This window comes from Cryptomeria japonica, chromosome 3, assembly GCF_030272615.1.
Source record: "Cryptomeria japonica chromosome 3, Sugi_1.0, whole genome shotgun sequence".
Taxonomy (NCBI): domain Eukaryota; kingdom Viridiplantae; phylum Streptophyta; class Pinopsida; order Cupressales; family Cupressaceae; genus Cryptomeria; species Cryptomeria japonica.
Genome location: NC_081407.1, coordinates 616737469 through 616753267, shown reverse-complemented (window position 1 = coordinate 616753267; position 15799 = coordinate 616737469). Strand labels below are relative to the sequence as shown.

The 15799-nt window shown below is 34.0% G+C and overlaps 1 protein-coding gene across 1 annotated transcript; it reads right to left on the bottom strand.

The window, feature by feature from the left end:
- Positions 1-5236: 5236 nt before the first annotated feature.
- On the bottom strand, positions 5237-6207 carry LOC131060143 (GTPase activating protein 1). The gene is made up of 3 exons (XM_057993254.2): positions 6028-6207; positions 5815-5913; positions 5237-5672 (listed from the first exon to the last, which is right to left on the bottom strand). The coding sequence occupies exons 1-3, from the start codon at positions 6178-6180 to the stop codon at positions 5400-5402; spliced, it is 525 nt and encodes a 174-aa protein (XP_057849237.2). The 5' UTR covers positions 6181-6207; the 3' UTR covers positions 5237-5399.
- Positions 6208-15799: the final 9592 nt, after the last annotated feature.

Genomic DNA, 15799 nt, shown 5'->3' with positions numbered 1-15799 from the left:
CAGAGGTGGAAGAGGAAAGTTGTTGACTCAGGAGGAGATTATAACCATCTTTTGAGGTATATTCTCTCAATTTTGACCCATCCCAGACAAGAGTATCTAACCCTAAGTTTAAGGTGACCATCCTATCCTTAAGGATGTCTTGAAGCAACAATTTCTCCCCAGCAGGGATGTCTCCCTGATCAAGGGATCTCCAAGACCAACCCTTAGCTAAGTCTCCCTCAGAAGGCATGATGTAGTCCTTGACATACCTACCCCACATAGATTCAAGCACTACCCTTGACGATTCCAAGTTAACTATGTGCTAAAGGGCTGGAAAACCTCCCCAAGAGTCCGACCAAAAGAGGGCTTTATCCCCCTTTCCCAGATTTTATGATAATTTGTCTAAGACGATTTTCCTATAGTCCAGCATAAAGTTCCATATATGCGAGCCTCTCGGAGGGTAGGAGTCCCTAAAGAGGCTCATATGATCCCTACCACGAAGATATTTATGATAGAGGATTTGGGCCCACTTAAGATGAGGAGATCTGAACATTCTCCATACTAATTTGGCCCCTAATGCCCTACTCTAGACCTTAATGTCCTTAATCCCAATACCCCCTACTATCTTAGGCCTGCAAATCTTGTCCCAATCCATTAGGGAGATCTGTTTCATCTCTTTTGCCACTTGCCAAAAGAAAGATCTTAGATGTCTATTTAGTATTTCCTTTTTGGACAGGGGCAAGTTGAAACATGAAAGCTGGTAGATAGGCATAGCAGCCATAATCGATTTAACCAGAGTAGCTCTGCCTACAAAGGATAGCCACTTACCCTTCCAAGTTGCTACCCTACTTTTAATATTTTCTACTACTCCATCCCATAGATTAGATGACCTAGAGCCCTTATCCAAGGGCAAGCCTAGATACTTGCAGGGAAGGCTTCCTAGATTGAAATTTAGAATGCCACATATGTCTTTTTTGTATACTTAGCTTAGTGTTAAAAAGAAGACTCCCAATTTAGCTAGATTGATTTCCTGACCTGAAGCAATTGAGTAAGAGTCCAAGATTTGCTTAAAATCCTGAGCCTCACTTAGATTGCTAAGCCCATATAGCATAGTGTCATCCACAAATTGTGGATGCATTATAGGGTCAAGGTTGCTAGTGATTCTAATTCCCAACACCTGACTATTCTCCCTGGCCCTAGAAATCAATCTCCCCAAGGATTCAACCATAATGATGAAGAGATAAGGGGATAGAGGATCTCCCTGGCTCAAACCCCTAGAGGAACTAAAAATCCTTCAGAAGTGCCATTAACCAGTATTGAGAATTTTGGTGTAGAGATACATTCAAAAATCAAATTAATCTAGACAGGGGGGAATACAAAATCTTCTAAGAATCTGCATAGAAATCTCCAATTCACCTTGTCATATGCTTTCCTAATGGCAAGCTTTAAGAGCATAATGAGATTGCCATTCTTTTGGACATAATGGATAGCCTCCTGAGCTATAATAACCCCATCATAAATAGATCTACCAGAAACAAAACCCATATGTTCCTCACTAATCAATAGGGGAAGGAGTTTTTGAAGCCTATTAGCTAGAGTTTTAGAAAAGTGTTTATAGATAGGATTGCACAAGGAAAAGGGTTGAAACTCATCAAAATGCTCAGGTTTATCCTTTTTAGGGATAAGGGCCAAAAAAGTGTTGTTAATTTCTTTGAGGATATTACCTGAGTTCCTCATTCCTTCTAGAGCTTTCGTTACTTCCACACCTAGGAAGGGCCAACATTTTTGAAAGAAGCTAGTTGGAAAGCCATCTAGCCTAGGGGATTTAACTGGGCTCATCTGCATAAGAGATGCTTCTAATTCTGCTAGATAAAATTTAGCAATAAGAGAATCGGTTTGGTCCTTACTTAGAAGCTTTGGGATACACTTGATAAACTTATCCTGGATACAGCCATGAGGGCTCCAGTTAGAATTGAGGATAAGAGAAAAGAAGTCAACAACCTCTGTCGCAATGGATTTAGGATTAACCACATTAGAAACATCACTTAACTTAATCTTGGAGATATGATTTATGACTTTTCTCATCCTCACACTATTGTGGAAGAATTTGGTGTTCTTATCACCCCCATCCAGACACCTCTCTCCATATTTTTGTTTCCAGAAGACTTCTTCTTTGGCAAGAATTGATTTATGATCGGCAAGGAGTTTCTTTTCTCTAAGAAACAGGGTCTCATCCATCCCATGTCTCAGCACTTTCTCATTAACTTTTGCCAACTCAAATTCCACTTGGGCTTTATTGTCAAAAATATTGCCAAAGTGTTCTTTATTCCAATGAATGAGATTCTACTTAATGATCTTAAGTTTGTTAACAATCTTAAAGATCCCAAACCTAGAGACCTTGGCCACATTCCACCACTCCTTTAGAAGCTCGAGGATGTTATCATCTTTCAACCACATATTCTCAAATTTAAATGGGCATCATTTTGGACCAACCTCCCCTTGAATGTCAAGCTGAATAGGAAAGTGATCCGATCTTGAGAAAGGTAGAATAGAGGCATGCAAGGTATAGGGAAAGTTGATGAGACTATTGAAAACAAAGAATCTATCGAGTTTCTCTGCAATGTTACTAAACCTTAACCTACGATTGTTCCAGGTAAAGGCTTCCTTAACCATATTAATCTCACTCATGCCACTATGATGGATCTAATCTGTAAAGTCAAGAGAAGCACGAGCATTTATACCTAAGCCTCCTTGCTTCTCATGTTGATGCAAAATTGCATTAAAGTCCCCACCTAAGATACATAGCTGATTAAGGGTGTTTGTGAAATTCTCAAATTTCCTCCCATACTCTTTTTTTTTTCCTCATTAAGGATAGGCCCATACACATTAATAATGACAAAATATAGATTGTTTTTGAGGCTGGTTGCCCTCCCACTCATCCAATTATTGTGAGACTCCATAAATGAGAAAAGGATACTACGTAGATCCCAAATTATAGAAAGTCCTCTATAGGCCCCATTGGTTGGGGCCCCTATAATCTGTCTAAAGCCTAATCGCTTGCCGAAGGAGACTAAATATTTGCTCCCTAATTTAGTCTCCTGTAATAGAGCTAATTCTGGACTATAAGAGGATAGACATCGCTTGACTAACCTTTATTTGTTAGGGGCATTTAAACCTCTAACATTTCATGACACAACTTTCATGGTGCCTTGGGAAGGACCTTCCCCTTCCCTACATGAAACATGTCCGCGAGTTTAACCTGACCTTTCGCTATTCCATCATTGGCTCTTAGCTCCGATAAGGATTCCCTACCTCTCTTTTTTCAGAGCTTGGCACAATCCGGAGTAGATTTATCATCTGCCCAAAGTTTGATGCCTAAGGTTTGATTCTCCTTGTTATCTAACTCTAAAAGACGTTCTGGCCAAGATTACCTTACTAAGCATTTTTTTCTGAAGATCAAGTTTGTCCTTGTCTATTATTTCATCCAATAGTTTGTCCATAATTTCCTCAGTAACTGAGCCACATAGATAGTTAATGATACAGTTAACCTCTTCCTCTTTGTGGGCTAGATCCTCCTCTTGATCAACCCTTTCCTTAATATTCTCCCCTTCCTTTAGATGGGGAGAACCATTAAAGCTGCTTTGATCATCCAATCTTGTAGCCTGATTCGAGGGAAGAGGAAGAGCTTCCATCTCCCTACCCATCCCATCTTTAAATGTTAATTATCATAACGTAGTTCGAGTATTTTCTATTCTTATCACTAAGCTCTACAAATTTACCCAAGTGGTTACCTATTTTCTTAATAATATCGGTGTCCATTAATTCTATCTGTAAGTTAGGGATTAAAACTGGTCTATTTATCTTAAAAGATTTCAAATTGTTAGGGTTAAAATCCGAATGCCAATCTAAAAAACTAAAATCAAAACATTTGAAAGTTGGAGATTTATCTGTTAAGAATTCTTCCTTATGTCTTGAATTTCCACAATCAATATACAGAAAACCTTCAGTCAAGATAGCTATACTTACTATCCATGTGAAGGAAGACATAAATTAGTCTGCAATGACCTCTGGCGGAATTTCGAGTCCTTGTCATCTAGTGAAAAACCCAAAAGCTTTACAGGACTATTGAATCCTCTTTACCAAGTTACCATTAATCTCTAAAATATTTGCAACATCTAAATTAGGGTTCCTATTTATAACCGGCTTGGCCATCGAGGGTTTAGGAGGCGTCACAACTATCTTGCCCTTGCCCCGAAAGCCCTAGGTTGGATATCTGTCGGTCTTATGTGGTTATTATTATTTCTTCTTCTAACATTATTGGAGTGAGAGCTAACCCAGGGAATTGGTTTTATGAAGCCTTCCTCAAGATTCTGCAACTGATAAAACCTATTGGAGATGGTTGACTTAGTATTTCCATGGCTTTGGTCATTGCTTTTCACAACCCCCAGAGAGTGTTTCATAGCTGTCTGGCGTGACCTCCAAGGTTTCACCACTTGCCAATCTGACTGCTCCTAAGGCAGGGGAGCCCTGATCCCCAGATTGCGAACCCTGAGCGCATATTTGGTTCACTCAAAAAAACACTCCTGTTGGGCCAAGTCTGGCGCTTTCCGCAGCAGAAATTGTGATGGGAATTTCGCTCGGTTTTTTCGCTGCATTTTTGCAGAGCTTTTCTTTTCTGATAGTGGTGAAATATTGAGTAAAAATAAGAAAGAAAATTGAAATGGAGATCAAAAGAAAGATTTATATTTAAACTTAAAAAATAGTTATTCTTAATGTTCTTTCTTATATTATTCTTAATTTTTTTGTTTCTTTATATTGTAATCAATCAAAAATTTAATAGTAATTTAACTAAAACCAAAAAATTTAAATAATGTTTTACATATTATGGATGAATCACTATCATCTCACGTTGCTTTGTATGATTATGTTGGAGTTATTTTTGTCATGCATATTTTTGTATGATTATTTTAAATTTCTTAAATTTGATAATAAAAAATATTGGTAGATTGTTAAAAAAATAGAATAAAATTTCAATGACTATTTTCAATTTTAAATTTGTTGTTTGGTTATCTTTAGATAAATTATTGCTCTATTATTACCCAAAGAAATATGATTGATTTATTAAATAATGTTATTCACATATTTCCACAAGATTAGTATGGTATAGATAAATCCATATAAAAGATACTGAAATATTTTCTTCTTGAAATCCTTATTTCTTAATCAATTTACCATATACTAATGAAAAGAAAAAACATTAATATAACATCTATTTTTAAAATATATTATAAAATAGCATAGTAGCTTACAGAAATATGTCAGCAGTGACATTTAAGAGTAGCTATACCAAAGTAGGATGGACTGTAAGTAATAGTATTGGCTTTCATTACACATTAAGATTGGTACTTTCATTACTTATTCTAAGCTGGACATTCTATTTGCAGGTCCACAACACCAGAATCAACTTTACGAAGCTTCAAGCACGCTTCTTGAACTCTCTTACCATCTGCAGACTCTGTGACATAACTGTCTCTGAAAAAGCAGTTTGATTTTGATGTGGGCAACACAATTTTGTCTTTTTTGACATCACTGACTCCATTAACAAGCTGATTCAGATCTACTTCAGCTTCTCCCATATAATCATCCGGATCAAGATGATCAATGCTCAAAAACTTATCCTTATCCCACACTTTCTGAAAAAATCAAGCCATCCAACATCATTAGATCAAAAACCTAAATGTTTTCCTTTACTTTTTATGAGAAGTAATAACCTGTATCATTCATTAAATTTCTGTTAAAAAATAATGAAAACAAGTTTAGATTTGGAATAGTTACTATTTTGAGAAAGCAGCGATTAGTATCTGTTATGGGAAATACAAACTCTTCATTCCAAACTGGATTTAGGTTTTGCCAGACAACCCTGGTTTTAGCTTTCTGTCACAAGGAATACATAAAAGCAGAATAAATTTCTACGTAGAATGAAATTTTATAACAACAAAAGTATGATAGTGGCATTAAAAGGGATGAGAAGAGTGGAAGATTACGAACATTGTTACCAAGTGTCAGCACAACATAGGGGTCACTGCTTCGCCGGTCTCTGACAACCAAATCTGCACCCTTTACCACTTTCACTTTAACTCTCTTAGACATTTCTTCTCTCTTTTGAGACTCAAACTGTAAGAGACAGGTATGAATTCCCATCTTGTAGATCACCTTATTTATAGACTGCCTTTGGGATTGCTGAATCCAAGAGGAATAATAAAAGCAATTTGAGAGTTATAGAAAAAAGATTTCACTTTCAGAGATTCTAGTGGGGTATATGAAGCTCAAAGGTTACATGACTGTTTGTATTCCCCAGATTCTTTATTTCGTATCTGACATGTTTATATAAATGGCTGAGTGCAGCCCATACTTGGTGTACTGTGTACCTCGATATTTGGTTAATAAGATAATTCCCTGCGTTTCTGGTGGACGTAGCCACTTAGTGGTGAACCACGTTAAACCTTGTTTTGTGTGTTTTCTTTTCTGCTGTTTTGTTTTCAATTCTCTGCTAGTTTTAATCTTTACATATGTTAGGATTTCATTTCCAAGGTTTCTCAAGATATTAATCCTTTCATTACAAAAAGAAGAAAAGATTTACTAGAGCAATTATATCATTATGTGGAAAATGAGAATAATAAAAGTAATTTAAAAGTTATAGAAAATGATTTCACTTCACAGATTCTAGTTGTACATATTTAGCTTTCCAGGTCCCACAAAACAGTAATTCTTTGGAAGAAAAGAAAAGAATTACATAGACAGTGATATCACTATATAGAGAAGGGGAATATTTATATTAGGTAAGAATTGAAATAATTTCAACTTTCTGGAGGTCGGCAATCCTATCCACGTCATGAAGAAAAGAAGAGAGTTACATGGGCAGTGATATCACTATACAGAAAAGGGGAATACTTTTATTACATAAAAATTGAAATAATTTCAATTTTTATGGAGGTATGCAATCTTATCGTCACAAAGAAAAGAAGAGAGTTACATGAACAGTGATATCATTATATAGAAAAAGGGATACTTATATTAGATAAGAATCAAAATAATTTTAACTGTTTGTAATCTTTTCATCATAAAAAAAAAGAGATTTACATAAACAATAATATCATTATATAGAAAACCGAAATATGACAATGATATCACTATATAGAAAAGAGAAATATTTATATTTAGAATGTTGTTTTTGAAGAATCAAATGATGCTAATCGTCCCACAATCTTGGGATAAGATCGGATAAAACCAGAATATAGAAGTTGAATAGTTTAGACTTGCAGTACCAGATTGAAAAACTACCTCTAAATTGTCAGTATTCCAAGCGCTGATAAATATATAAATGAAGGGAATGATTAAGTAGATCAGATAAGGATTCTAAAAATCTTAGAAAAGAGAATCAAATTTATTGCTTTTGTTGACAGGCACATGAAAACTTCAGAGTCCTTTGGAAATTCCACTTTTGAAGAGGAGCTTGGGATAAGATAGTATAAAACAGAGAATATAAATGAATGGTTGCATATGGCACACAATATCATAGAGCATATTTAACTTTTTCTAATTGATAGACTTGATTTTTTTAAGAACATTATATGGAGGGTCTAAAGTTGATGGCCGTATTTAGCAATATTTGCCATAAAATACAGTTCAAATTTTGAGAAGTCTATCACATTGGAAAATTGGTAGACTTTGAAATGTTGCATGCACTTTCTTAGGGTTCCTTTAGTTGAATCTTGAACATACTTGGATATTATTATTGATATAGTTTACATGCATTTGGATTAGGTATTTAGTTTCTATCATAATTTATTTGAGAAGGTGGTACAGAGAGGAGATTTCAAGCATTAGTATGAGAAGATCAAAGATTTTAAGGTATAATTAAGAATAAGAAATAAAAAAATATTGATTTATTCAAAGTAAGAAAATTAAATGAATGATGATCTTTTTCTTATAAAAAGAATTCATTAACCATTTTAAGAGTCATTTATAAAATTACAAATTGATCTACAAAAATAGATTAAGAGATCAATATGAAGGGAGAATTAATAAAAAATAACTAGTGAATTTTAAGCTAGTCAAAATAAATTTTGGATCTTATTTTGAGGGACATGTAGAGACTCACATGTAGTAGACCAAATGAACATTAGAATACCTTAATTTACTGATATGAAAATAGTAGACTAAAATATAGATTTATTCTATTCTCTTGTCAATTTTAAATCTTTACAATGACCCACACATATATAAAATACTAATTTTTATTACATATAAAAAACACTATTATATTAAATTTTTCTATCCTTACATTCTATATCATATAATTTTTGTATAGTCAAAATGATTTGGTAATGAAATATTCATGACAGTGTCTTTTTTTTTTTTTTTTGCCTCTTATATCTTGATGTATCCCCTATGTTTGGCAGCATCAATTATAAAAAATATGATCTTTTTTGGAGCTAATTGTGTTATTTTGGCAACTAGTTTATATCCTACTTTATTTAGGGTGATTCAACCTAACAATACTATTTTTTATAGATATGAAAGGAAAAACATCTATATGTCAATAAAATAAAAAATAAAAAATAAAGTAAAATATATTCTTTTAGAAATATAGAATTTATGGCTTTGTAAATTATGAAGGATTGCATTATGTTACCACATCATTTATATATGAGTCCAACAATTGTATGCACCATTTGTGGGACATGCTATTTTTTATTTTTTATTTTGTTAAAATTGCATTTTCTAGAAAAATGTCCTACTTAAATTTAAAAGATTCCATCTAATTGAATTTGATTGAAATCATTTAAATCAAATCTTCTTATATAGAACCGTCCATCTAAAATTAAAGTATCGATGGACTTTTGTTTGCACTTGCCAAAATATTGACAAAATGTCATTTGAGTGGTCAAATTAATTCATTTCAAACTGTAATTGTTTGAAGTATGTAGTCATTAGTGTTAGTTTTCTAAAAATTATAATATGTATTACTTTTTAATATTATAAATTGTTAAAAAGTTATAATACATATAAGTCTAGTATGAAAAATTATGATCCATATAAAAAGCCTATATGGGAATGCCAATAGGTTTTGTTCTTTTAGTGGAGAAAAATGACAAATAGTGAAATGATTGACAAATGATTTTCATGTCTGCAAGCTTCAATCATACTTCTAAATATTGATAATGTGGGTAATATGACTTAACCTAATTAAGTTTAATATTAACTATTATTATTATAAATATTACAAATTGTTATTGAAAATCAATATTATATTATAATTATAAATATTTTTTTAATTCTAATTGTATACTAACCCTAATTGAATTTTTGGCATGTCTTTGTTTTTGATAAAGATAAACGGGTTTTACATGGACCTGAAACTAAAAGTTTTACAAAACCTGGCAGTGTGATTATCACATTAAGGGATCCAATATGTATTTATATGGTCTACCCTCTATTGAATCGTTGTCCTATTTGAGAGTTAATTTTGAGAGTTATTTCTCTCTGGTTCATTTTTCTAGTATAGAAAGATGGATAAATATTTTCCTTTTGAATGCTTCCACATCTTCCATACATTCTTAACCTATTTTTTTTTAATGGTTCATTTCATTTTTTAATCTTTTTGCTTCGATAGGGTTTGGTTAACACACATTCATAAATTAGCAAGCAAGCTTGGTTAACACTGACTATAAAGTATATTAGGAGTTTCCTTACAATGCATGAGGGACTCAAGGCACTACAACTTGAGTTGATGCTTAAACTTGTTAATGAAATCATCTACCTTTGCATCTACTCCATCAGTGCCCAATTCTTCTTGAAAATTATCAAGAAGAGGAGAAATCATCGATTCCCTTACCACCATAGTCTTTGCTTGGCTATTTGGTTTGAATCAATAAACATATCGAGTTCTATTTTGGTTTTCTTCTTTCAATGCTCTCACAGAGAAGTCACTACAATGGTGTTGTTCACGATGTTTTTTTTGGTTGATAAAAGGTATAGCCAGAATAATATATTGATTTTAAAGAAAATTTACAGCATGAAACCCAGATTTCCAAAATAGCCCAGTGGGCCTAGAAATTGTGAAGATGAAATTATGTCCATGAGTATGCACAGGAAAAGAAAACCAACTCCAAAGCCCTAAAAAATCTCTGGACTTGAAGTGGAAATTGACTTTTGATTACATTTCATTATCCTTATCATAAAATCTCATAAAGCATTCAAAATTTTAAAAGTCTAGAGCTTCGTTAAAGCAGGCATGAAAGTTTTAGAATTAATAGAGAAATTAAAAGAAGCCAACTAAGGGCTCTGTAACAGCCTCAAAAAGGAAAAGACCAACTGGACACCTATCTGATTAAATCTCCCCTTCAGGCATTGGAGCTCGGCCTCTTCCAAGACCTCTACGTGGAGGATGACCCCTTCCTCGGCCAGAAGCACGTCTGGAACCTCAGCTACCACCTCACCTACTCTGCTCTGCTTGGGAATCCTCTGCATCTATTTTAGGAGGCAAGATACCATTGAGTCTAGCGAAGTCTAAAAATTCTTCTTCCCTGCCCATGTCCTCCAAATTGTCCCCCAGAAACCTCCATTTTAGGAATTTGAGGCCCATGCCTGCAAAGGTTTTGTGCTTTTGTAAGTCCTTAGCTGTCAGGTGAAGTAGAAATGGGTAGAATTTGATCCGCTCTCCCAAGATGTTGAAGAGGATTCTCTCGCTCGATCAGGGGGCACCAGGGTCATGTCACGCCTTGTTGAGGACATCTTGGAATTCTAGCAAGATGTCACTTAGAAAGAGTCTTTTGGTGAGGGTCCAGACTGCTTGTTGTCAATCTTTAGGTCCATGAGGGAGGTGACAAACTGAGACAAGATGCCCATGTTGTTCACAATGTTGAGTAGCAAGAACATCACGGTTGGAGTAAACTAGCTCTGCACAATATCCTGTACTTGTGTCAAACCAAACCCTCCTCCTGCCCCAACACCTCCACCCCCCTTGTTTCTCAAAAGTAAAATGAAAAATTATTCTTCCCTGCATTCAAAATACTGTTTGCATAAACATCATTAGATTCATCACTTTCATTTTGCACCAAAGTATTAGTCTTTCTTATCTCCTCTTCCATCAGTCCAGATCTTCACCTTCAATTTCTTTATTAAATAAGGAACCATCAAGAACCCCACTTTCTCTTGTTCACCTTCTTGTTCACCTCCAACTGTACTCTTGTCTTCCAAAGGATTTATTGTCGTAATATCATTTTCCATCCCAATCTTACAAGAATAAAATTTTAGCTCATCCCTTTTTACTGGATCTTTTGATCTTTCTAGAAGCCATAATACTACAACTTGCATTAGTAGATCATCTTCTTCATCCTCATCTTCTTTCACTAATTCTCTCATGCCATTAACCAAACAATAAGTATTTGTGTATCCCTCATTTTTGTACTTTGATTAAACTACCATAGCCTCCCCAACAAATTGTGAGAAACATCTATAGGCATGATATCACAAAGGATCTCATCATGATAGTTCCCAATTTTGAAATTTATAAAGCACTGCTCATTAACCAAAATCCTATGACCATTTTGCAACCATGCAATTTGGTATGGATGTTGATGTCTCTTCCTCTCTAACTTCAACTTAGTAACCATCTCTTTTGACACAATATTGTAAGTGCTATCACTGTCAATTATCACATTACAAAATTTTCCTTTGTATTTGTGTCTAGTGTGAAACAAGCTCTTCCTTTGAATTGGATGTCCCTCTTTATTCACTAAGACTCTTCTTGTGACAAGAGCTTCTCCTATTTTCACATCATCTAAATATGTAGACTCAACTTTCTCATCTACATTGACAACTTTGGCATTACCCTCAATTCTTCTATAAGTCATCCCTTGATGTTGAGGACACTCAAAAGATCGATGTCCTTCCTCACACTCAAAATATGTTCCACAAAATCCTCCTCTTCTAAGGCCTTGTCCAAATCTGCCTCTTCCTCTTTGATCACTATTTTGATCTCGAGGATAGTAGTCATTATCTCCTTTCTAGCCTTGACTTCCTCTAGATTCTTCAATCTTAGATTTTGATCTGTATTTCAATCTCCATATGATCAACCTCTCCTTCTTTGCTTGCTTTTTTATCTTCTATTTAGCTTCACCTTCAAACAAAACTAGTATGCATTCTCAATAGTAGTCATTCTAACTATAATTAGCTCCTCTTGAATACTTGGCTTCAACCTATTAATGTAACATGATACCTTTTCCTTGTTAGCCTTAGAATGACCTATTCTAATTAGGACTTGATAGAACTCTTTGGTATATAATTTGACAGATCTACTTTCTTGCTTCAAACTTTGCATCTTCTTTAGAAATCCAAGGTCATAAGCAATGGAAATGAATTGTCTCTTCAACTTATCCACCATCTAATCCCACCTTGTTATCTTGTCTTTTCCTCTATTTCTTTTCAATTGGACTTCTTTCCACTAAATTTACTTGCATATCCCTCCAGCTTGGTCTTTGCAAACTTGATCCTTTCATGATTTCCCACTTCTTCATACTAAAAATAAGTTTTCATATCGTTGATCCTATTGATCAGATCTTCTAGATTTAGACTTCTAGAAAATATGGAAACTTCCACCTTTGGCCTCTTTCCAATATTAGATATGGCTCTTAGGAATATATCATCTCTAGGATCTTTTACAAACTCTTCTTCTTCTTCAAATTGTCCTTCCTCATTAGTTTTATCTTCACTTTCATCTTGTCTTCTTTTCTCTACTCTTCAATGCAACTTTACTTGTATTACTTGCACTTGTCTATGGAGGACACTAAAATACTTGGAACTAGATTTCTTCCAACATTTTTCCCACCATGTATACCACACATTTCTCTTGGGGGAATCAAAACTGTGAGCTCACAACCACAAGTCCTAGTGCAGATTGCCTCACATTTGGCTCTCTACTTGTAGGAAATCCCCATCTGATACCACTGATGAATAATACTCCCCATACACACTCAAAAGCATTCTCTAATACCATTGATGAAGTTCCACTCCACCCTTACACACTCAAGAACACTGCTTGATGAAGGTGCTCCCCTTAGAAATCCAAACACACAACAAAATAGAAAAATAAAGAGAAAAATGGTTAACAATGCATAGACTAATAATGCTTGAATATAATTGCAAATGAACATATGCCTTTCTTATATAGGAAAGAGATTATGGAGTAGTTACAGCTACCCTTGATACAAAATTAAATGATTAAAGCAATTATTAAATAATGATACATGGCCCCATATCTTCTATAATACCACCTAAGATATCTAACATGAACTTTATTAAATGTCATGTTAAAAAAGTAACTTTATGATAACTAGATTTCTTTTTCTCTTTTTTTCTCCTTTTTTTCCTCTTCTTATATTCTTCTTCTTTTTTGGCTTAAATTAAACATAACCTTTCTATTTTTAGCACTTATTGAAAGAGAACAATAGTTTTTGGTGATACGAGATTGTTGTTACACCCTCGATGCTCTTGCATTAGTTACAATTTACAACACTATATTGCATCTATACTTCAAAATAAAAAAATGGAAGTTTTTAAGACACATCTAATTCACCAAATGATATGTATGAAAAAATATCTTGATCCTATAGATGCACACTAAGGTCTCAAATGTCTATAGCATGACACTGAAATACAAATAAGTTCAACTATAGCCCTTATATGAGAATTTTACACCAAAGTTATATATCTTTATTGTAATGGAATTGAGATTTTTAAGTGTTTGTTTCAGCTCTATGGTCAATTACAGTAAAATGAGTGATTTCAATAATTAACAATAGATTATAGAATGAAAGGCATACATAATAAGTAATAACTAGAAAGTGTGTACAAAAAGGAACCTAGATCTGAAAAACTAGAATTGAAAGTAGTAGACACATATTCTAGGGACCTTAATCTGAAGGTGTCTAGATATGATAGAGATAAGAAAAAATATAGTTAGGAGACTCAAAATGGTTGTCTCCTAAAAATACAAATGAAAATTTTAGGATAGAGGCACCCTTGTCTTTCAAATTTTGAGCTCAATTTTCCTAGATAGGGGCATCTAGTACCTTAGTACAAGCAAAATGAGCCATGAAAAGGGGCATGAATATAGGACTGAACAGATTTTATGAAAACTGTCCTGAAATTGAGCACAATCAAGCATAAATTAGGCACATCCACCAAAGTAGGTCCAAACTAAGTGTGAAATTTTAAAGGTATACAATTTACAACACTGCAACAAGATAGTATTTATTATTTTTAACACTAGTTGTAAAATCATGTTTGTCAACACCTATTAGTCTATATGAACTCCACCAAGTATCATCTTGCAATATTTCTCATTGAATTACAATTAGTGTGGAATGTATTCTTCCTCAACTATACCTTATTTTATTCAAGGATTTCACATAACTTTAAACATGATTTAACTTTATGTACAACCTCTAAGGTAATTATTTCCATTCCACTTCTCATCACGTATTTTTCAAAAAACATGTGTAGACACATAAAATTGATTAAATTAATATTTAGTTAATCATCCCATGTCACATAATAAATTAATTTAATTATGTTAGCTGAAATTAATTAAATATTTCCCCCTTCATCCAATTAATAAATTTATTAATTAATTATATCCATGTCTCAATTTCTCCTAAAGTTTCATTTATTTCAATAAATCAAACTCGGCCTTATGAAATATTCTAATTTTATTCCTAATCCTAGTTAGCCAAATTAATTCATAATTAAATAAGCTAATTTTGTGATTCCTACAAACCCACATTTTAATCCCCCTCATTAATCTAATTAACCTAAGCCTAATCCCTATTAACATTTATGTTATTTTTAAATACTACACACCTACCCAAGTCTACATGTGACTCCACATGTGACTCCCCTCATAAATGACTTACATGCACAAGTCATTTCACCTCTCCACCTCACCTTTGACCCTTGGGTGCTCACACATGTGTGGGAATGCTCTTCCCAATAGAGCCACCCTACCTCTTGCACATGCCGTAAACATGTCACTTTCAATAGCCATCTACCTTTTCAACATGTGACTCACAAGTCACCTCATAGCCACCTTACCTCTTACACATGTCCCTTTCATGAACTTCTCCATGTGTGCTCACACATGTGTGAGCACACTTGCCCTTGCATCCCACTTCTTGTGACACTTGTCACAAGGCTAATCCTTCAAATCTGAGACCACACTTCCTTTTAATCTAAGCCCTTTATCATCCTTCCAATCCTCATCGTTTATTTCGTATCTCCAAACTCTATAAATTGAATCCTTCACTCATCTTAAATCATCCACTTTTAATTGCACTCTTATAATGCCCTTTTGATTTGAAATCTACTCCATTAGCAAGCTTATACTTTTAGTTTGCATCCCAATCCATATCCACATCTATTCATCCTTAGTTTATTATGCGAATGTGAGCAACCCACATTTAACTACATCTATCTCTCCCACTCTTCATTCATCAACCTTGGAGCAATGAGGTTCATGAAGACAAGGGAAAAAAGGAAGAGATCAATGGCATAGGGAGCATAAGGGAGGTAAAAGGTTTATGTTTTCTATCTATGTTTTGTTTGGGCTAATTCTCTTCTTTGACATTTCTTTAAGATGGTTTGATTTATGTTGATAACTAATCTTCCTAATTATTTTAATGATGATACATTTGGCATGCTCGGTTGTCTACAATCTTGTAGATGGTTTAAATATTCAATCGTCCAAACTTTTTCATAA